The sequence below is a fragment of the Rutidosis leptorrhynchoides genome, chromosome 2 (assembly GCF_046630445.1).
Source record: "Rutidosis leptorrhynchoides isolate AG116_Rl617_1_P2 chromosome 2, CSIRO_AGI_Rlap_v1, whole genome shotgun sequence".
NCBI lineage: Eukaryota > Viridiplantae > Streptophyta > Magnoliopsida > Asterales > Asteraceae > Rutidosis > Rutidosis leptorrhynchoides.
In genome coordinates this window covers 608789367-608812423 of record NC_092334.1, presented here as the reverse complement: position 1 = coordinate 608812423, position 23057 = coordinate 608789367, and the positions used below count along the sequence as shown (strand labels likewise).

The 23057-nt window shown below is 34.3% G+C and overlaps 3 protein-coding genes across 3 annotated transcripts; 1 reads left to right on the top strand and 2 right to left on the bottom strand.

Moving 5' to 3' along the window:
- Nucleotides 1-2138: 2138 nt before the first annotated feature.
- Nucleotides 2139-2992, top strand: LOC139893459 (uncharacterized). Its single transcript, XM_071876621.1, has one exon. It carries the CDS (start codon nucleotides 2168-2170, stop codon nucleotides 2798-2800), a length of 633 nt encoding a protein of 210 aa, XP_071732722.1. The 5' UTR covers nucleotides 2139-2167; the 3' UTR covers nucleotides 2801-2992.
- An 861-nt stretch (nucleotides 2993-3853) lies between these two features.
- On the bottom strand, nucleotides 3854-6313 carry LOC139889997 (uncharacterized). Its single transcript, XM_071872905.1, has 7 exons — nucleotides 6278-6313; nucleotides 6109-6175; nucleotides 5029-5751; nucleotides 4849-4911; nucleotides 4536-4744; nucleotides 4316-4428; nucleotides 3854-4038 (listed from the first exon to the last, which is right to left on the bottom strand). Exons 1-7 carry the CDS (start codon nucleotides 6311-6313, stop codon nucleotides 3924-3926), a joined length of 1326 nt encoding a protein of 441 aa, XP_071729006.1. The 3' UTR covers nucleotides 3854-3923.
- Nucleotides 6314-12477: 6164 nt separating this feature from the next.
- On the bottom strand, nucleotides 12478-17217 carry LOC139893458 (uncharacterized). The gene is made up of 6 exons (XM_071876620.1): nucleotides 17101-17217; nucleotides 15595-16528; nucleotides 14473-14568; nucleotides 13452-13588; nucleotides 13107-13276; nucleotides 12478-12734 (listed from the first exon to the last, which is right to left on the bottom strand). Exons 1-5 carry the CDS (start codon nucleotides 17175-17177, stop codon nucleotides 13126-13128), a joined length of 1395 nt encoding a protein of 464 aa, XP_071732721.1. The 5' UTR covers nucleotides 17178-17217; the 3' UTR covers nucleotides 12478-12734; nucleotides 13107-13125.
- Nucleotides 17218-23057: the final 5840 nt, after the last annotated feature.

The following is a 23057-nucleotide window of genomic DNA, read 5'->3' as shown; positions in this document are numbered from 1 at the left end:
GTAGAATTGTTGATGAAACTGAACGAGGATGTAATTGTAAGCATTTTTGTTAAGTAGAAGTATTTTGATAAGTGTCTTGAAGTCTTTCAAAAGTGTATGAATACATATTAAAACACTACATGTATATACATTTTAACTGAGTCGTTAAGTCATCGTTAGTCGTTACATGTAAATGTTGTTTTGAAACCTTTAGGTTAACGATCTTGTTAAATGTTGTTAACCCAATGTTTATAATATCAAAAGAGATTTTAAATTATTATATTATCATGATATTATGATGTACGAATATCTCTTAATATGATATATATACATTAAATGTCGTTACAACGATAATCGTTACATATATGTCTCGTTTCAAAATCATTAAGTTAGTAGTCTTGTTTTTACATATGTAGTTCATTGTTAATATATTTAATGATATGTTTACTTATCATAATATCATGTTAACTATATATATAACCATATATATGTCATCATATAGTTTTTACAAGTTTTAACGTTCGTGAATCACCGGTCAACTTGGGTGGTCAATTGTCTATATGAAACCTATTTCAATTAATCAAGTCTTAACAAGTTTGATTGCTTAACATGTTGGAAACATTTAATCATGTAAATATCAATCTCAATTAATATATATAAACATGGAAAAGTTCGGGTCACTACACTTATTATTAGGATTAAAATTAAAATTAAAATTAAAATATAAATTATAAATATAAATATTACGTATATAGATAGAGAGATTGATATATATTGGATTAAAAATGATCAGAATTCGTTGGGTTTTATAGGGAGTTTCAGTTTTTGGGGCTATGCGACTCGCGGCCCATTCCTTCTTCAAACTCCGCGAGTCGCGGAGATCGTTTTTACAGCTCACCCACATTTGGCTCTTTGTTTGCCGACGATTTATTTTATAAATATAATATATATATAATTAATATAATTAATTATATATTATATTATATTTATATACATAATTAACTTGTAATTTTTAGTCCGTTGCGTCGAGCGTTGAGAGTTGACTCTGGTCCCGGTTCCGGATTTTCGAACGTCCTTGCGTACTATTTTATATCTTGTACTTTGCGTTTTGAATCTTGTATTCTTGTAATTTCGAGACGTTTCTTATCAATAATTGGAACCTCTTTGATTGTATTTTGTATTTTTGAGCTTTTTGGTCGTTTGCGTCTTCAATTCGTCGAATCTGTCTTTTGTCTTCACCTTTTATTATTTAAACGAATATCACTTGTAAATAGAACAATTGCAACTAAAAGCTTGTCTTTCTTGAAGAATAATACTATGAAATATATGTTCGTTTTTAGCATTATCAGTATCGCCGGTTGGGTAACTAGATCACGACGGTAGAACTAAATAGCCGTCAATAGGTGACGAATTGTAGATCACGACATCTACCGACGAATTTTTTAGGATGGATGAACTGCAGCCTTTTTAGTTTTTACGTCTAGGTTTTACAGTAATAGAGAATATGATACGATGCAGGTCACGAGAGAGGCATATGAATCTCAAGGTTAACGGACGTTTACATAAACTAACAGCAGGGACTAAATTGGGAACGAAAATGGCATTTAGGGACTACTAAAAATGAGTTTCATTGAGAGGGACTAAAAAAAGAAAACGAACAAACACAGGGACGAATTTAGCAATTTTCTCTTTATTTTAATTTTAACACAGATTTTATTAAGATATTTTTTTCATGTTTTTATTTAATAAATTCACTCTTATCATGCGTTAAATACTGTACATACTAAACATGATACGAGTAAAAGTATCAACCCTCATTGTTTATGTATTCATTCACTTAAGTAACAACTTAACAAGTGTAATGGTCAGAACTAAATAGTATTTTAGGTTAATTAATTCACTTGAAAAAAATTATCTTCTTAAAAAATATATAAAGAAACAACATATTACACGTAGGAAATACCATGTCAGCAAAACAGCGGTTAGCGCATGGTAGTTGAAATTGGCACACGCAAACCCGCGCCAAACTTAAGTAATCCACCATCTCCATCTAACGGCCATAATTCGTCCACGACAGTCAATTCAATTCCCTCTCAATTTCTTCCTCTACAATAAAAACGAAAATCACAAGTTTAATTGGTCAATTGTATCTCCACCACCACAATCACGCCATACACGGTTGTTAAAGATGACCTGTTTAGGAGTTCGTTACGGCGGAGCCGGACATCGATTACTTCACAAACCGGCAACCGGTTTTCTCGACAATCAGTCCGGTCCAATTTCCGGATCTAACCGCCTGCATTCTCTCTCAATTCCAAAATCACCGATTTCTAGAATCTCTACGGCGGCGACTGGTACTCTGACCGCCGTAACTGTTTCCGATTTCGATCGTACAGATAAATTCGACGAATGGATGAGGAATTCGGTGACGGAAATCGTTAAGAATGTAAAACAAGCGCCGTTGTTAGTTCAGATTTACGCCGATGGCGACGTAGTAAAAACAGAGACTGCGGTGACGGCGGAGGATTGGCCGGATGTGGTTAAACGGACACCATCGTCGCCGGACGGAATAATACTGGTGGAAGAGCTCCGGGAGAAGATCGATATGGACGATTCCGGCGACGGAGATGATGGAACGAAAGCGTTCGGTGTATTGATTCAAGGAAGAGATCGAATTAAGTCTTCGGCGTGTTATTTGTTGAAAACGTGTAGAGTGAATGGAGGAATGGGATTATTTTGCACACATTTTTGTTTGATGAAAGTTCATAGTTTCGGTAAAAGTGTTAATTCACAGTTTAATGATTGTTGGTTGTTACAATGAAGCTTTGTTGGTTTGAGTTTCAAAGGTATATAGGAAGGATATAGCAGATGGTGTAAGTGTATATTGTACATTGTGATCATGAATTTATTTGATTAAGATGATCATTTGAATTGGGGGAATTGAATTGTTAAATATATAAATTTGACTATTTTAGTGTTACTGTTGTATTTGATTTGAGGACAGTTAAAAGTTGGTTATGCTTGGTAGATATTATATTACACGTGAATTAACAATGCATAATGAATAAATAAGCAAACTTTGAACATTTAGCTCTGTTCAATTGTATGATGGTGTTACAGTTAACTCAAAACGATAACTTGATATGAAAGTTAGAATATTTCATGAAGATGTTAGTACAGCAATGCGCAATATGAATAGTAGTTCGATTTGGATTTGACCTGATAATACATTACTATAATAACAGATATGTAAAGCTTAATAAGCAGGATAAGTATTCGAATTCGAATTTTAGAGCTCAGTTTTGCATTGTAATATTAGTAGCATTCCTAGAAAAGGCAATACCTGATCACAGGCAATTTGCAGCTTATGAGTAGGCTTAATTCGATAGTAGCCTGAACCAAGAGGATACTTAAAAGGGATCTGTTAGGTTGATTAGCCTTTACACTGGTTGCTTCATTGTCTATAAATATGACCACTTTAGATTATGTATGGGCTATTCTCATTTGTCCCATATATATAGGGTCCTTTATACCAAAACTGAAGATTTTAAGGAAGAACGGGTCGGACTGGTCTAAGCAAACCAGATAGACCCTTCGAAAAAGTCTGTTCATTTATAAGCTCTGTGTAAAACAAATGTAGAATCACAATGACATGAAACTATGAAAGCATCTAAAGAAGAAGTGCAAGAAAATGTTTTGCTTTTATTCCAAACTGTAACTGTTACCAAGACTCAGTTTCTTTGCAATCGGCAAAAGAAATTCAATTACAAAGGTAATACATAGACACAATCTAAAGAACAAGTACAAGAAATTGTTTTGCTATTATTCCAAACTCTGGTTGTTACAGAATTTTAACTAAATACGACATGGGATTGAGTATGAATGAAAATGCAAGTATAATTAAGTTAATCTTGTTACGGAAGATTATCCCAAGTCAAAAATGATCAAAAACAGGGTGGATTTTCTACTGATTGCAGAAAATTGGATGTTGAATAAATAGCAGCGGCAGCAGCCCGTACAGCTAAAACCTTGTCTAGGGCTGGTTCTGCTTTCGGATATCTACATGTCAACAGAAATACATTAAATGTGCGTTTGATAACAGAATGATTAAGCGCTAAATGATTTAAAATCTAAATGATCCAACGGTTCTTGATTGAACTTGATTACAATAATCTGTTTGATAATCGTTCTAAAAGAACTTTATAAATCATGTAAAATCAACATATTAACTTTATAAACGAATATATAAATGCATATAACTGTTTTGGATATAAATTGAGAAGGATATTAAAGGACTGATTGTATTATGCACACAAAATATAAGTCTGAAACTTACATGTAGTTAGATTGCAAAGTACCCTGCTGTTGCGAACCATTTGCTGGAGGATACTGAAACAGGCCGTGTTCACAACGCATCAACATATCCCTCACTTGATTCAATGAGTACTCCTGGTATGTATAAAATTGATACGATAAATTTCAAAAAAAAAGTAGGTAATAATCAGAGATATTGCACGAATATATAATGACAAACATTTTATAAATGCGCGACTCACCAGATTTTTCTCTTCTTCAGAAAGTGATTTATCCATCTGATCAAAAAGGGCAGTCCATCTGAGTTTATGCATCTCATTATTTGTTTTATTTGTTGAATCGACAACCGAAGATTCATTTTCTTGATTAGAAGATAAGTAGTAACTAGATATCAAGGAAGGAAGCTCTGTTTGGATTACATATTGAACTCGTTTCTTGCTATGCCTTAAAGCTGAAATAACAGCAAGTAACAAATGTTTATTAGCTTAGATTCAGCATCCTTGTAACATTTTAACAAAAGTGTTAAATGAATGAAAATTGAAAAGACCACATTACCCTCTAAACGGCCTTTGATGTCCTGATGAAGAAGTTCCAACCACTGAGAAGCTACATTTGCAGCTGCAAAAAAATAATAGTTTCCTAAAACTCAATATCACATATTGATTAATTATATATATTCATACACACACGCACACACACAAACACACACACACACACACACATAAAAAAACTAACCTTTAACAGAAAGTGAATCGACGGTAGAGACAGTTGCAGACTCATCATTTGACAATGTACTCATATTCTCTGATGTCATAGTTGAAGTCGATGAAAGCTTCAGCCTAAGTACATCATCTTCACATTTTTTGTTGGTGTACAAAATATTTTTAGTCCCATCAACCTTCTTACGTTCATTATTTTTGTTTTTTGTTGTAGATCTCACAAGATTCTCAATTATGGAATGAACTTGTTTTCTGTTACGTACATGATTTATAATCCCGGGATTCAACTCATTCAGAAGCCCACTTGGAGCAGCTACTTTTGCAAATTTATTAACTTGTTCTCTTTTCGCCATTTCTATCTTTTTCATGATCACAGATTCGTTTTTTTGTTTCCTGCCACGAGGTTTTGGCATTGGTGGGACCCATACACCGCCATGGGAAGATGAAAGAAAGCCATTTTGTTTCATTTGTTTCCAAATTTTCATCGAGTCTTTCTCGACCATTGAGCCACAAGTGCTACCACACTCGGACAAAGTATCTCGCAATTCTACACTTTCATTGTTTTTATAGAGATGAAACGGTTCTTGATTATAAGAACTTGAAGCATCTTCTCCATTGAGATCAAGACACAAACCTTTTCGTTTCCCACAAATTTGCGTTGATGCAATTTCTTGTGATGGTACATAGTCTAATTTAGTAGTGAGGTCAAGTGTTGAAAGAACGTTTTTCGTCGAATCCCCTATTCCAAAAAAAGAAAAAAAAAAAAAAAAACAAAATTATTATATCAGATTTTCAGATTCCAGGGTTACTAATTTCTTGTTAAAGTAATTAACTCTTCCATCTAGCTTATTTGGTTCTCCATCATAAAATAATCATTGTCCCAAGTATTAACAAAATGCAACAATTTATTAACAAATAACTAAAATTAGGACAAATTCTGCAGATGCAAACGAAACATACTGATAAATTCTTTAATTGATAGCAAAGTGACATAACTTGTAATAATTTATAGCTCACAAGTATACATGTGAAATACTTGTATACATATGTGCATATCATCATCAATCATCAAAAGTATAAAAGTAGAAGAAATTACCTTTAGCCCCGGATCGAAAATCGCAAAGTTTGGATCTTTGTTCTCCAAATTCTCCATATTTCATCTTCTGCAAAAACCAAATTACATCAATTTCAATAAATACCGGAAACACATTTCTTTTACTACATATTTATCAATTTTAACCTAATTCTCCAAAAATTGAACAAACCTTAAATTGAGGTCTCACAACGTCACCGTTATCCATCGGTATGCTTAGACTATCGCCAATTGAAGATGTAAGATGATAGAAAGCATGAATCAGTTCCAATTAGGGTTAGGGTTTGATGTTAAGATGAACAAGTATATAAGCAGAAAAAGAAAAAAAAATGGTTTGAAATTGAAGAAAAGCGCGGTTTTTTTTTTAATTGTGAAAGAGTTACAAATCTTGTGACAAAATGCAAAAGTAAGCAATCACGTGTCTAGATTCACACTCAACTGTGTATGAGAGAGATTCCATTTTAATTTTAGAATTCCATTAAAACTTAATTTAAAAAATATAATAATATAATGAACAAATTAATGATGCAGAAATAAAGATGCAAGCGTATGTTTGTGGGTTTCAAATTCAAAATTTACACGATTATTTTTCAATAATCGATAAATTTTGCCGCGTTTCAAGATCTATTCCTGAATGTTAAATTAAATTCCTGATGTTAATTAATGCTGTTACATGTGTATTATTAATTAATGAGAAAATTGCGCGTATAGTCTCTGTGGTTTGTAACATCCATCGTGAATAGACAAAGTTGGTGATTTGAGCGTGGATGGTCCTTGTAACTTAAAAGTGGAGCAAAGATTGCCCAGTTCACTAACACTGTTAATCTTTTCCGTTAAAACTGAATCATGTGCCAAGCATGTGAGGGTATTTTCGTCATTTAGTCCCCTCCTCCCCTTTATATTTTTTCCTTTACATGTTTTTCTTTCATTCCCTTCGTTATCATCTTCGTCCCCTCCCTACCTTATCAATTAATTTCATTTTACGTTTCATAAATATAAATACTCCATAAATAAGTGGAAAAATTAAACACATCTCTTACTCAAGATCAAACAGATCTGGAACAAAATGTTTTAAGCATATATGGAATAAAAAATCAAGCACATCTTCAGATCTGGAAAAAAAAGCAAACACACTTTCAGATCTGGAACAAAAAATCAAGCAGATCTTCGATATCCATAAGCCAAAATCCGGGTTCAATAATACCCACTACACAAACAAAATTCGGCGAGCATCCACCATCAATTTGTGACTTCTGTAATCACGTTTCCATGAAATTCGTTGGATGTGGCCGAAGTGAGAGGTTAGTCGATATTTGATAAAGGCATAACTGCAATCACGTTTCCATTAAATTCGTTGGATGTGGCCGAAGTGACGAAAATTAACGGACAAAACGGAGGATTGAATTGAGAGGGTATCCCTCCGATATAGATCGTTGAGATGTTGTTGCCGGAAACAAGGTGATGATTTGATTTAAAGTTTATATTATTGTTACTGGAATTACTGTGAGGAAGTGGGTGCAGGTTAAAGAATAGGTTAGGGTTGAAAGGCTGTGAACGAATTGGTGGGAGAAAGGATGTTATCGGTGGTGGGCGGAGTGGTGGCGGTGTTGGTGGGAGGGTGGAAGGAGGTGGCGGGATATTGGGAGGGGTAGAGAGAATTTGAAGGGGCATTTTTAGCTATGCAAAATTGAGATGGTATTCAAATTATTTCAGCAATTAATTGACAAATAGTTACTGTAACAAGTCAAATATGAAGTGGTGTTGAAACTGTAGTAAAAAACCACTCAAAACTGAAAATACGTGTAAATACCGAAAATACTCTCACATGCTTGCACATGATTCAGTTTTTACGGAAAATGTTAACAATGTTAGTGAACTGGGCTATCATTGCTCCACTTTTAAGTCAGAGGGACTATCTACACTCAAATCACCAACTTTGTCTATCCACGCTGGGTGCTACAAACCACAGGGACTATCCGCGCAATTTTCTTTTAATTAATATTATAACTATATTGTATTATTATTATTATTATTATTATTATTATTATTATTATTGTTATTATTATTATTATTATTATTATTATTATTATTAAATTATTAATCTGCGTATCAAGTATTAAAAGATTAATTACTAATTATTATCAATTAATTATCATGAATTACTCGTATTATTATTGTATTATAATTTAAAATAATAACAATAATAGTGTGATTAAATTATTTTAATATATTAATATTTATTATTATTTTAACTCTGTATTAGTGTTTTCATTGAACCTCTTCTCGCCGGATCTGACCGGGGTGGCGGTTGATGGTGTCGAACCACTCTATTAGTGGTGACCACCGGTTGTTGTACTCGTATTCTGCTGTTGCTCTTCGTCGAAGAACCTGCTGGTGATGTTTTTATTCGAAATGGTGGTGTATGGTGATGTCCTACCATGTTGGTAGTGGCCACCGGAAGGTGCCTTTTCTGACTGGGATTCATGGTTGTTGTCAACCTTGTTAGAGGTCCTCCACCTCGTTGGTGGTGGTCTAGGACGATGAAAGGTGATGGTGGTCGAGGCAGATTTTATTCCGTTGACTTAACTAGTGGTTTCATTATCCTGTTGCTTTGGACATTCGTGGTTAATGGGTGGAGGGGTGTGTCGGTGGTAGACGGGTTTTGATAGTGGCAGGTGTTAGTGATTAATTTGTTGGGGGGGGGGGGGGGGGGGGTGTGTCTATATATATATATATAATTTAATACTCCTTTCGTTTCATTATATATGCCCACTATTGACTTTTTAAAGTACTTCTTTTTTCATTTTTGACTTCAAATGTATTTATTTGTATCATATAATATTTTATAAGAATTATTTTAAAGTGTTTTTCATTGATATAACGTTTGTTACTGTGTATTGAACACCATACCAAACGTTATATGTTGTTGATGATTTGTTCCCACGTCGTGATAAGGAATTAGGTAACGATTTTGAACCGGGCCTAACAGTAAACGACCATTTTGCCCTTAATTTAATATTGGTGATTAATATCAATGATTTTAATAATTATATGTTTAGAATTATATATGAGTTTGATTGAATGCGTTTTGTGATAAGGATCACATAACATATCTATTTTTGTGAGTTAGACCTCGTTGAGACCGCTTAATGATGTGCATGGTGTAACAGATAACTTGTAAATACCCATATAAGATGGGCAGTGAGTTTTAAACCCATTTAATGTTTACTTGCCGTGAACTCTTTCGTTTCCTAGTTTAGAAATAAAAACACAAGTACGCACTCTTTTACTCTAAAACCTAATATTTTGTTTCATGTAATCAACATCTAAGCTAGAAGATCAATTGGTTTATGCTCTCTTGTGATTCTTGCAACGCTTTCAGGTAATAACATGTGTGTATTAGATTAATTTGATGATGCTTTTGGTGGGTTTTATTTGTAAATCATAAGTTATGTTTGATTATTTATATATATTGTTTACAGCAACAGCAACAAAATCCAGTACCACATGAGTAGTGTATGGGGGAGGTTTTTGATCAAATTGATGTTATATATATCTAAGATACATGTTATGGTATGTTTTTGATGTGGTTTCATGGTTAGAACATGATAAAATCGTGATTTAGGGTATTTTAACTCGATAAACTGCTATTTATGGCTGTTCTCACCCACCAGGGCGACACCAGGGCGAAGGTCGTCCGACCGGGCGATACCAGGACGACGGTCGACCGACCGGGCGACACCAGGACGACGGTCGATCTACCAGGCGACACCAGAACGATGGTCGACCGACCGGGCGACACCAGGACGAAGTTCGACCAACAAGGGCAACACACCAGGACGGCGATCGATCGATCAGGTGGCCCACCAGGATGACGGTAGATCGATCAGTCGACCCCGACGAGATCTCAGCCACTAATGTTAGATTTTCAGTACGCGCGCGAAGCGCTAATTGCGCGATTTGAGGCTCGTACGCCCGTGTGAATGTTTTGCACGTAAAGGCATGTATAACATATTGTTCTGATTAAATGATGATTTTGATATATGTGTCCGATCACTAGTGCGCACCATTTGTCACGCAAGCAAATGACTAAGTTATGTAAATGGATTAGGTGCAATTTTGACCCATGTGATACGTTTGATTGTTTCAAACTATTATAGTGATATAACATCAATTAGAGAGGTATACTAACTTAGTGTACGATGTTCTTAGGGTGATAAAGTAGAGGTGAAGACTCGGTAATATTATACCACTAAGTTTTGCTGGTAATCGAGGAGTGAGACTATCCTTACGGATATTGGTGTTTAGTACTACCCGCTATTATGCTTAGTATATATATTATGATAATCTATGCATGTGTGTTGATTATTTTTGTTATGATAAGTAGTAGGTTATACTACTGTTGCCAGGTTGCCCGATTAGATCAAATGAGTAGACTGTCTGATTAGATTTTTCTATTAACTATGACGATGATACATATGCTTATATTGTATGTGGTTTACGTGCATATTTGTGAACTGTCCATGTATAGAAGGGACAAAACCGTCTGTGTATAGTAGGGACGGAAGAAGTCGATCGTGTATAGAAAGGTTGAGCTCAATTGTTATTATACTGAAAGTATATTGCAATTGACGCATTCGGACGTCATGAGAGGTATACTGTGTGACAATAACAAAAGCTATTGGTACAATTCTAGCACGAATAGCTAGTAGTTATAGACCTGGCAACGTCAACAATCCTCTTGAGTTGAATAGTTATTTAGTGCTATGTGTACACATGTAACTTTGTCATCGCAACCTAAGCGGCTAAGCCACACATAGACAAAATTACTTTAACTTCACTTTTTAAAAATTTAATCATTTTGTGGTCTAAATTAAAGTATATAGTCTAGTAGTCTATAGTCTATTTCATTCATCAACAAAAGTAATATTATCTTTATAGTTAAATTGAGTAATTTATGTTTCTTTTTTTTTTCAACCATTTACCATATTATTTTTATACCTATAAAACCTTCAATAACTTGTCACGTGATGTCGATTTTATTGAAGTGTCGATTGCATGTCTGGTGACGGGTAAAATATCTCATTGTTACGTAAGCTTAATACCAATTACATGGTGACTAAATGATCGGGGTACATACGATATCATCAATTAAAATTTTCATAAATACAAAAAAACATGAAATAAATGAATACCATAACCAAACCATACATTTAGTAATAACTGAAAATACATAATACATGTACATAATCGTAAGGTCATCGTAAACAAAAATATTACGTATTTTTTATTTTATTTTATTTTTGAAGGCCAAGCAAATTTTGTATTATATAAATTAGATATGAACATGATAGCTTCGAGTCTGCCATATAGTTAGCAGACATTGACCCGACGATTACAGATTGTAGTTCACGATCTTATATGTACAACTTATATACAAACAAATGACCCGACTTTGAGCAACAAAGTACTCGTTAACCTACACATGTTCTATTGTTGTTGAAAGGATTTATGAGCCATTGTTGCCACACTAACGAGTTAAATTTTGATCTTTTAGAAATTCATTCAAACTTTTAATTTGAATTTTGTTGAGAGTATTAGTACCGGAAGGACCTTGTTGTGAAAAAGTTTTTGGTTACGATTCTTCCATTGCATTGGGATCATTATTTTGACACCACTCACAATTAGTCCTAATTTATATCCCTATCATTTAACGCACAATTAGTAGTTGATCCAGTAAGTTTCAAGATCATGACAAATAGACAATATTTTGGTATTCCGTTTGTCATTAGACTGTGACATACAAATCCAGCTTTAAATGGTTAATTGTAATGTTTAAATATATATAGTAGTAAATTACGACGATCAACTAAACAGGTTTAGTTATCTATGATGCATTAGTAGACACTTAGACCACCCCCTATGGTTAGTTACCCGCCCATTAACCGCTCATTACCCGTAACTAACCATAGGCACCACTTAGTTACCCGCGTTAGTTACCCGCTTTCACCATAGATTTAACGGAAGAGTTATAGGAATTGCGGGTCCCAGTGCTTTTTATTGTTGGACTTGATGCTTTATTGCTTGTACGTTGTATATTAAGAGGAGTATTGTTTTAGCCATGATATGGAGTGTTTAGTTATGAGTTAGTTATAGGATATTTGTGTTGATGTGGCGCTGATGTGGAAGGTTAAGAGGATGAATAGTTTAGTTACGATAGGGAGTGTCCTTAGTCCCAACTACCATGTAAAAAAGACCGACGTAAATGGACACTAGTAAAATCAAATTTTACACAGAAGCATGGTCCTCCTAGCACAAAGATTTCAAGTCAATCTACCAAAGATTTCTTCTATCGTAAGGTGGAGGATAATTGAAGCCGGAAGCTAATATATAAACTTAAGGAACCGAATTCCAGTTTCATAATAATATACTTACAATTCACATAAAATGGTTAAAACTTACTCTATAGCTTCTTCATCTTGAACAGTTGATTTTGTTGATTTCAGAGTCTCAATCAGGTTACAGTGACAGTATGCCAGCTCCGACTGATGTACTAAATTAACTCTTGCGAAAATGATTTCCCGGCTGCAAGTGAATGATACTGTTGTTCAAACATTTGGTTGCAGTTTCTGCATATATCAGTATCACAGTAAAATTATGAAACAACCTTAAGAGGTCTTGCTTAAAGTAATGAGGTACTCCGTAATTATTATTATTAATCAGTCAGATATCAACTCAAGACTGTAGATGACGGTGTTTGGACGTGAATCTATTGTCTGAAGTTATAAGATAAAATAACAAAAAAACGTTCTTAGAACTAGAGGTGTAAATGATGCCGAGCTACTAGCGAGCTCGGCTTGTTAAAAGCATGATTTGAGCCAAGACGATTTGAGCCGAGCCTAAACGAGCTCGACTCGAGCTTCATATATCGAGCTCAAACAAGCTATCGAGCCTAAATGAGGTTGTATTAACTCATAGTGGGAACGAGTACCGAGTAGTACCATAAAAATAGAGGAAGCATCATTCTCGTTTGTCTTCCTCGATAACCTCAAACACGTGATCCGTGATAATCGCCGGTTTCCTCTCGAGTAACTCTCCCGCCACTTTAACTCCACTGCTGGTCAAAGAGATAGCCTCTTCTTCTATATCTTCAACCTCCGAGTATGAATATCTGCATATTTACATAACAATGTATAAGTATCCGAAAATATTCCCCTCTGTTTCATTTCAAAGAGCCAAAGTTAGTTTGCACTCATCTTGATGTAACTTTAGTGTTGATTTGAGATTTTAAAATTATTCAAAGTTAAAAAAAGAAAAAAAGAAAAAAAAAGAAAAAAAGATGCTACCTAGTAGGGTTATGAGAAGGAGACCAAAGAATGCATATGATAACCAGAAGTATATATGCCAATACTGCCCAAAAAGCTTGGATGAGCCAGGCTCGTCGCCATAACTCACTTAAAGGATCACTTGCATTAAAGTACAACTGAAATATAAAAGCATAAATAATAAATATTAATAGTCGATGATTCAAAAAGACTAGAAGAGTACAAAAGAAAGAATTGTAGTTGCCATAAGCCATAAAAACAATAATTTGTGTGTGGATGAAAGCAAATTGTCAACAACTAGACATTAAGTACTTCAAATTAACATAACAACATTATCAAGGATGGTTAACAAATGTAGGTTGAATAATTTAGGTATAAGGTTAAGTTAGACTTGTATCGTACCCGTGTTATGCGGCAGGGTTGTGGCTCAAAGAGAGACAGAAGAAAATTTGTGTGTTTGAAAGTGTGTAACATGTGTAACATGTGGAGTGTCTCTTTATATAGTAAGAATAGAAAATATGACGTTTGATTTTACGGAGCAAGAGTTGACAAGTTTGACCAATTTTTCGATGTTGACCAAATTCTCTTTATATAATAGTATAGATACGGAAATATTGAAACATACCATTAAATTGGGTTCTAATTGATCTCCAACAGGTCAAATTGGTTGATAGTCACCCAAAGTGTTTTCAAATGCTAAAAACACACTTTATTAAAAAAATAATTTTGTGTGTATCTTACGCGCTCTTTAACCAAGTGGTTGAGCGTTCAAGTCCCACTAGGTACAACGATGTAAGAGTAGGCATAGGGTGTTAAAATTTGCTTTTCAGAAATATATATAATCATCTATGAACTTTTACAAATTCATAAAATAGACGGGTCAAACCTACTCAGCCTGTTGATTTAAACCCGTATTGAGTTCTGACCTATTATCAAACCCACTGATTTTGCAACCTATAGTTATTTGCACAAAGGAAAAATACATACAAAATGTGCAGATACAAAATAAAATAGTAATGATTATGGAAGACGAGTAGAGTACCTCGTAGCCAATCCAAGCAACAGAAACCAAGACAGATACAGCTAAAGCATTAGTGAACTTTCGATATAGTTCAAGTTTGCCCATGCTTCTTCGTAACTAAGTCAACATAGTTAGAAATAGTAATTAAGTCAAAATTTAGCATATATCATGTTGTAGAGCATGAGTAAAAAACTAAACCCATCCATTTGAATTCACCACCCGATGCTAATTATCAGCTTTACATCATAAGCAAATATCAGAAAGAATAAAATTACATAAATTCAACAATGGTCAGAGTAAGCCAATAATTGGCATGAAATCAGTGAGTAATTGAGACTGAAGTATACATAAATTCATCAGCACCTGAATGAAGAAGCTGTATTTTCACAGTTGGCAGTTATTTCAATATAAGCTGAGCATCTCTTTGAGTAATATACCACATGAATAAAATGAAGTGACCATTTAATGAAAGTCATATGAGATATGAGAATTGGTTTAAGGTAATTATAAAATGACAGATTAACCAACACATTAACTAAAAGTCTAAAACAAAGAAGTCAAGAAATTCAAACTTCCATTTTAAAAATACTGTAAATATGCTATGGTATCTAAAGCCATTGTATACAGAAAAAAGATAGCACACACATTACAACCTGATACATACATATAGCATGCCTTAAATATGGTATACAGAACAAAGAGAGCACATTACAATTTACGAAGGATAAATATTTCAGAACAAATGTGCAATTTCAACTCATTTATGTGTAAATAGGTCTGTTCCAGTTATGTTATTGCTAAGCTTAACAAAGAATAAATACCTTGATATATAGAAAATGGGTCCAAAGTCCAAACCAACGTGCAATTTATCGAATACAATATTACAACCTTATAAAACATACTATCTAAAAAACTACACTATCACAAGACTAGTATAACTTTTATAATTATATTTGACATGTTAGTTACTCAAACGTACGTAGGTATTCTTATGTTATAACTGTTCCATGTCAAGCTGACCCAACCCGCATAAACTACCACATATTGACCCGCCCAGGCATATGCACGTATTGTTTACTATCAAACAAGAAATCAAGATGTCTAAGACTGCAATGAAGAAAACTGAAATAACAGTAAATTTACCTGAAGCTTTTCTAAAGTTTTAGACAATGATGAAAAGATCCAAAGAATGAAGCATGAATCCAGTAAAGCAACAGGAAGCACCAAAAAAACTCGCGCTTTCCCAGAAAAATCATTTACATTTCCAAGATTTTCAACAAGTTCAAGAGCTTCTGAAGCCAAAAAATATACCAAACCCAAAACCAACACTTTCAAAGTCACACCTCCTAACGTAGGTCGCACAACACCATAACCCATTGATACAACTAAAAGAAGAAGACGAGAAAACGTCTTCTTAAAAGCACTAAACGTGACTGCCCAAAGAGTAATCCCGACCGGTCTGCTTCCTGTAACATTAAAATTTGCATACTCATAATACCAAAGAGCCATCTCACACATTCCCAGACCAATTACAACTGTGATATGGTAATGCAACTGTATTACATCCTTCCAATGTTGCAAAAATCGAAGAAACCATACAAGACCGAGAATAAGGTAAGCTAAGGACATAAATCCATAAAATGGCATAAACGTTGTCATCTTCCCCGGTAGATAACCATCTGGATTTCTCCAAACAGTTCTTCCACTCATAATTGTACCCTTAAGTTGTGGATCACAATACATAAAGTAAAGATAATACATTCCCGTTCTATTGATCTCAATGGTTTGCAACATCATCTTTGCTTCTTCATTTTTGCCCTCGAATGGAGTTTGAATCCGTTTAGGCCAGCCAGGGTTATCAGGGTCTTGACGAATAATAACTTCGCCTACCTTGCACGAACCATCACTTGCAAGTTCAGGTGCACAACAAATTGCATCAGAGTTTAAATATGCACCTCCAATCTTATCTCTGTTTTTCACTTCAACAATTATAGCTTCAACCAAACCAGTACTCGGTTGCATCTCGTTCTGTATAGCAGCAACCTCTTTTGGTCTTCTAAATATTATAGACTCAAACCTAGATGCACGAACATGTTACAACACAAAAGGAAGAAAGCTTAACTTGGATTTACGCGGTTGCTTTATCTAACCAACAATTCAACATTTCAACTATAACATTTTGTTAAACTTATAAAAGAAGATGATGTATGCATACTAACAAATATATCAGCCCTACGCTTCAGAGTCCAAATTCTCCATTCAATTATGCAATAAGCGTTGATACTAAGCAACTAACTTGTAAATTATTTAATTCTTTTCGATGTTAAGGTTTACAATGGCAAAAATGTGCAATTATGCATACATTACGTACGGAGTATATAAATGTATAAATTGATATTATAGCAAAGAGTCATTTTAATTATTGATCAAACTAAGTATCTCCTTACTCAAAAGTTAACAAATTAAAATATCCAGTGATCTAAATTCAAAATCAAATACATATATTTACTAATATTATCCAAAATTTTAAAAGCAACACCAACTCAACTACATCAGATATTACACAATTACTCCCAAAATGTAAATAATAAATTAATCTAAACAGACAACATAAAATGATAATTAAAAATAAATAAATAAGTGTTTTACCTAATGAATGATTTGCCATTGATGAGTTTATTATCTTCGATAGATGATACATTGAGATGAACCTTAGAAGCATACATTCCTTCACTACCTCCGTGTAAAAAGAAGGAATTAAACCTAGGTATGAATCCTTCATTCTTATAATCATGGATCGAGCATTTTATTACAATTATTTTTAACGATAGATACAGAAACAGAAATATAATCCGTAAACAATTAGGTTTTAATCTCATTTTCTAAAAAGCTATTAAATCGCGTTTGAAAAATGATATTCCCTGTTTTTCCTATGAATGTGTAGGAAGAAGGTGAAGTTTAATGAGTGCTCCGTTACTGAACAACGGCGTTTATTTTTATCACAAAAAGTAAGGTAGTACCTTTTATTTTTTTGAAAAAATTGCACAGTTTGTCACTAATATTTAATTCAAATTTCATGTTAGCCACTAATATTTATTTTGAAAATGATTGGTTCCTAATGTATCCAAAAGTTCCATAGTTGGTCACCCTTTCAAATTTCTATCAAAATTAATTTATCAAGTGAGAGTATAATTGTCCACAGACATTGTGCTCCCTGCATAAATTGTCTGCATCTTCATCACAAGAACACAAGAAAACCCTATATCTATCTAAACTTAAATTTCTTTCAAAAAAAATTTCATTTCATCACCATGAAATTATAATCGAAAGTAAAACTAAACCAAAACATCATCAAATATGCAAAATCATAAGACTAGTGAAGAACTTCATCAAATATGCAGAAAACAAAAGTGAAGAACTTCATTATGAACACCAAAAATTGAAATCGAGATCTGAGGAGTTTTAGACTTTGAATCCTTCATGAATTATGTTCCAAATCATTTTCCTTACACTCGAAAATCAAAAACTGAACCTGAAATAACACAAGGAACTCGAATTTGAATCATGAAGATGAAGTTGACTTTTGCACTCGAACTTTGACTTCGAAATTCGTCCATGATTTTTTGAGTTCAGATTTGAGAATTTGAGGATAGCATCACGACGTGATTTGGAAAAACTCTGCATTTTACTTTTCCTCAAATCATTTCATATTGATCCGGAGACCAAATCATTGAATGACGAACACGAAGAACACAAGATCAATCTCCTTCAATTTGTTGATGTTAATCGATTATGAATGATCACGAAGCCTAGGATTTGGTGTAGGAACACATTTCTGAAATCAATTTGTTGTTTGAATGATTTGGTTTATAAACTTCGATCTCTATGTTAAAAAGTGGGTTTGGGATTTAAAGATGATGAATATATCTATGTTGAAAACTGGGTTTGGGATTTATAGATGATGATAAGTGATCTTTATGTATTATGAAATTAAAGAATTGAAGAAAGGTTTTAATATATGTTTTCATGTAGCCATGTTCTGTAAATGGAGCCCTATTACGATTTTATGTATTATGGAATCAAACACCTGTGCAAATAATATATCATTTATATTGGTAGTGGTGGATTAAAGTTAGAGAATAATTTTGATTTGGATTTAACTTTTAAGTTTTTGTTTAATTTTACTTTGATTTAAATTTCATGGTGATGAAATTTTTTTTGACAGAAATTTTAAGTTTTGTAATGTCTGGTCTTATTGTGATGAAGATGCAAAGCTGCAATTTATGAAGGGAGCACAATATGTGTAGATGATTATACCCTCACATGATGAAATTTTTTTAAAAGAAATTTGAAAGAGTGATCAACTATGGAACTTTTGCATACTTGAGTGACCAACCATCTTCAAAATAAACATTAGTGGCTAATATGAAATTTGAAGTAAACATGAGTGATTAACGGTGCAATTTTTTCTATTTTTTGTTATATTCCCCGTTCCAAATATTCCGTATAAATAAATTTGGGACAAAATTACTCAGGTCGTCCTTGAACTTATACCCAAATCACTAGCGTCGTCTTAAACTTTTTTTTCACTCGCGTCGTCACTGAACTTTCAAAAAATATCGCCCGTCATCCTTCCGTCTAGTTGCCGTCCCTTTCTTCTGTTAACCTGAACATGTGCCAGACATGTGAGGGTATATTTGTTATTTTAATCTTGATTTTTCCCTTTTCTACGCCTTTTGCCACTTTCCCTTCTCTTTCATTCCATTCTCTTCTCTTTCATTTCATTCGTGCCAAAATTATCACTTTCAAGAAACAAATTCATAAATCAAAAACCCTCTCATCATCATAAACAACTTCATCGTGATGATGGGTTTGTGTTGATATCTCAATCGAAATAAAACCACCGTGTGTTCATCATCATGAAAGAAGATCTGAACATACGAATCCATCGAACGACCATTCTCGTGACCGGAAAATGTAAACTTGCAAATCGAATGAAACTCTCAAATCGATGGAACCTACAAATCGAACGGAACCTGGAACAGAAATAGTCGGATCTGGAAATCTCGTTCGTGCCTGAGTTCATATTTGATTGTTTCCATTCGAAACGGAGTTCAGATCTGACCTGGAAATCTCGTTTGTACCTGGTTGGACTCAATCGTAGGAGGTGAGTTTCTGTATTTAAATGGAATGGGTCTACACTACACAGATCTATGCAAAAAACAAGAGATGATGAAGATGAAGTTTGAGATAATTTATATATGGAATGGGTTAGAGTATTGTTCAGTGATAAACGGGTTAAGATAAATTTATTGACTCCTTTTTTGTTTGCTTAATTTTGATTGATGTACCCAATTTGAATATAAATTATGTACTCTAAATATATACTCTGTACTTCGATTCATGTGTATGTTTCAAAGTTAAAGAAGATGGCTTCATGTCCAGGTGGTTGGTTGTGGGTTTAATGAGAATATAAAAGAAAAGGAAAAAGAAAAAAATGAAGAGAAAAAGATAAAAAGACTAAAATACCCTCACATGATATGCACATGTTTCAGGTTAACGGAGCAAAGAGACGGCAAGTAAATAGAAGGATGACGGGAGTGATTTCCAGATAGTTTAGTGACGACGTGAGTTCAAAAAAAGTTCCAAGGACGACGCGTGTGATTTGGGTACAAGTTCAAGGACGACGGGAATAATAATGTCTAAATTTGGTATTATACTAAATTACGGTAAAGGTAGTAATATTTTAATTAAAGTATGAGACAATTTCATGATTAGTCCCCAAGATTTATACCAAAAATCATATTGGGACCTAAAGTTTAATCGATCAAGGTTGATTCTAAATTTTAAAAATTGTACATGAACAGTCCTACAGTTAACTTACCGCTAAAACCTTCAAGTTAAGTGTACCACGTGATAAACACACGTTGGGTATTTTCGTCTTTTTGCTTATAGTTGAGTTGCCTAAACGGTTCAAGATATGCTTAGTAATAAAACAATTAAACTTAAACGCATCATGACGTAACCAGACCGAAAACATGGGTGCAAAATTGCATGAAGCTTTATAATTGCATGGTATACACAATTCAATCATCTTTTGCTTCACTCGCAAATGACCCACTAGAAACTACGAATTGGTTAGTTGATTCAAGTAAGCGATGATCAAAAGAACAAGAAATAATACGGCTGATACTATCATGATCTGAAACTTCGGACACCCACACTTCAGTTCTCGAGCACTTTTTATCCCCTAAATCGGCAAGCACCAAATCATGAATATAATTAACTTTAGTCGATTTGACTAAAGCAAACAAAGAACCAACGTTTCCTAAATTTGACGATGAACAAGCCACTTCAATGACCTCGGCAAAAAGCTCAGCAACATCCAAAACACTTTCATTCGAAGCAAACTTCACCGGGATACCCGTTATTTCGAGCCAAGCAAACCAAAAAAAGATTCGTCTAATCCAATAAAAGGGAAGATCAAAGCAAACTCTTTAGAATGTGAGTTAATGATATTATTGAAGCTCCCTTGATCCCCACATAGACACAAATAACCTATCGGTCCGAACAAACTAATGCGTGAAACATGAGCTTTATGCTCGATAAGAAAAGTCGAAACTTTTGATTCTTCCAAAGGAATTCTATCCACAATCAAAACAGATAAATGAAGATTGAATGAGAACAAGGGATTAATGTTGAGCTTACACCTCAGTTGAGCAATGGCCGGAGCACGCGATCTGCTCAAAGAACCGAAACTACCCGAGCTTTGTTGTTTTGGTCTACCCACAAAAATGGGACGTCCAAAGATCTTCGACTCATTCAAGTCCTTAATGGCCTTTGGTCTTCTCCTTCATTAGCAAAAGAAACGAAACGAAACAATATCGTCTAGAGGGACAAAACCTAACCTTCGATAACAAATCGATTTTTCCAAAAGCCGTTTCAACCATGTTTCGGTTAACGGTTCGGTCAATCCGCCCAATGAACACCGTCTTACTATCCGAATCTGAACAAACCCTCCTATTCTGTCTTGAGGTACCTGCATCGAAGTCCATGCCGGAGTGAACCACAACTGGAGGAATCGGCTCAGACCTTGAGATAACCGGTGGTAACGGCGAGTCATATGGAGCTGATGAAAAGAGATTTTGGGGCAGAAAATCTCCAAGAGTTGTATGCGAATTTGTAGTCAGTAGGGAAGAAGGGTTTGAAGCAAGATTACAGACGGTTGAGAAAGAAATTAGGGAAGGAGGTGACATTGAAAGAAAAATGGGTTATATAGCTTATGGAATAAGTGGTGCAAAGGATTAAGAGGGTTGTTGAGAAGGAACTGTAAGAGGAATTTAATGTGCGAGTGATCGGAAGGGGTAAGTGGAGGTGGCTGGATGGTGGATAATGGTGGTAAGTGGTGGTAAGTGGTGGTGGGTATTGGGAGGTGATCGTGGATAAAAGCTCGCAAAAGGTTATGCCATAAATGCATGAAAACGTTCATGGCATGAAATTGATGTATAATATGAATAACATGGATAATTGGATGGCGACCAAAAGGGTGTCGTTTGCAACTCTAGCGAGCAACCTCCCGATTCGGAACACGTTAGAAAACCGAGGAACGGAAGAAAGAAGAAATTGACTCACCAAGAGGAGATGGATAACTTTGGCGTGTTTATTAAAGATGCTTGATTAATTTTGTGGGTCGTAGGAGGTTCTTTCGATATTTAGATGGTCTTAAATCTTTCAGTTGTCGTCTAGATTGGTTTTCATATTTACTTCCTTTTCGGGTTTTTATCTTTTTTGTTTTCCAGCCTTTGTTAATGTATGTTGTTTGTGCTTGCGAGCTTTGTTGTTTGGTTATTGTTTGTTAGCTCTGTTCTTGATTTGTAAGTTCGGAGAAGGTTTCAGTACCAAATCTTCTCTTTTTCTGAGCTTTGCCAACACACTATTCTTTATCATCAAACTTTTGGCTGTTAAGGTCATTTACAGTTTTTGCTGCTTCATCAGCATTTTTCAAAATTTCGAGAACTAGATCGCAGTTTAGGGTGTTTTTTCAGAAACTTCACATTCGAAGTATGTAAGTCTTGGAGGTAGGCGTTATATGTATATATATATAACTGTTGGCGTAGAATTGCAGTGAAATTCGAGAATAATGATTCAAGCTTTTTAGTATGGCAACTATCATTACAAGATGCAGATGAGTACATGATAGAGTTTCAACGAATAAGTATAGTGATTTTTCGGAGAGGCTTAAAGATCAATGGAATTGCTGGTAAGTTTACTGCTAATGTGGCGAGATATAAAAGGTTCCCTGGTAACAATGATGAAGGGATAATCGTTATAATAAGGCTTATTCAAATGAACAATTGAAGGTGATTTGCTGGAGCTGTGACAAAACTGACTATTTTGAAAAGGGATTGAAAAGTTATTTTAGCTAATAAATGTCAAAGGGTCTGACACGGATACGTGTTAAACTATGACTTTGGTTTCGAGGGGTTTTTTTTCTTCAGGTACAAGATTGTGGGTAATATGTGGTTGGATCATCATCTCAATTGTTCATTATTTGAAGTGTCTTCAGGAATTTCGTGGTGTTGGGAACACAGATTGTAATCGTTAAT

Coding starts and splice junctions, on each gene's coding strand:
- LOC139893459 (XM_071876621.1), top strand. CDS start 2,168: ATGACCTGTTTAGGAGTTCGTTACGGCGGAGCCGGACATCGATTACTT.
- LOC139889997 (XM_071872905.1), bottom strand. CDS start 6,313: ATGGATAACGGTGACGTTGTGAGACCTCAATTTAAG. Junction 6,176..6,277: donor TTGTGAGACCTCAATTTAAG/GTTTGTTCAATT, acceptor TGGTTTTTGCAG/AAGATGAAATATGGAGAATT. Junction 5,752..6,108: donor TTTTCGATCCGGGGCTAAAG/GTAATTTCTTCT, acceptor TTTTTGGAATAG/GGGATTCGACGAAAAACGTT.
- LOC139893458 (XM_071876620.1), bottom strand. CDS start 17,177: ATGTATGCTTCTAAGGTTCATCTCAATGTATCATCTATCGAAGATAAT. Junction 14,569..15,594: donor AAACTTTAGAAAAGCTTCAG/GTAAATTTACTG, acceptor ATGTTGACTTAG/TTACGAAGAAGCATGGGCAA. Junction 13,277..13,451: donor CCTTCTCATAACCCTACTAG/GTAGCATCTTTT, acceptor GTAAATATGCAG/ATATTCATACTCGGAGGTTG.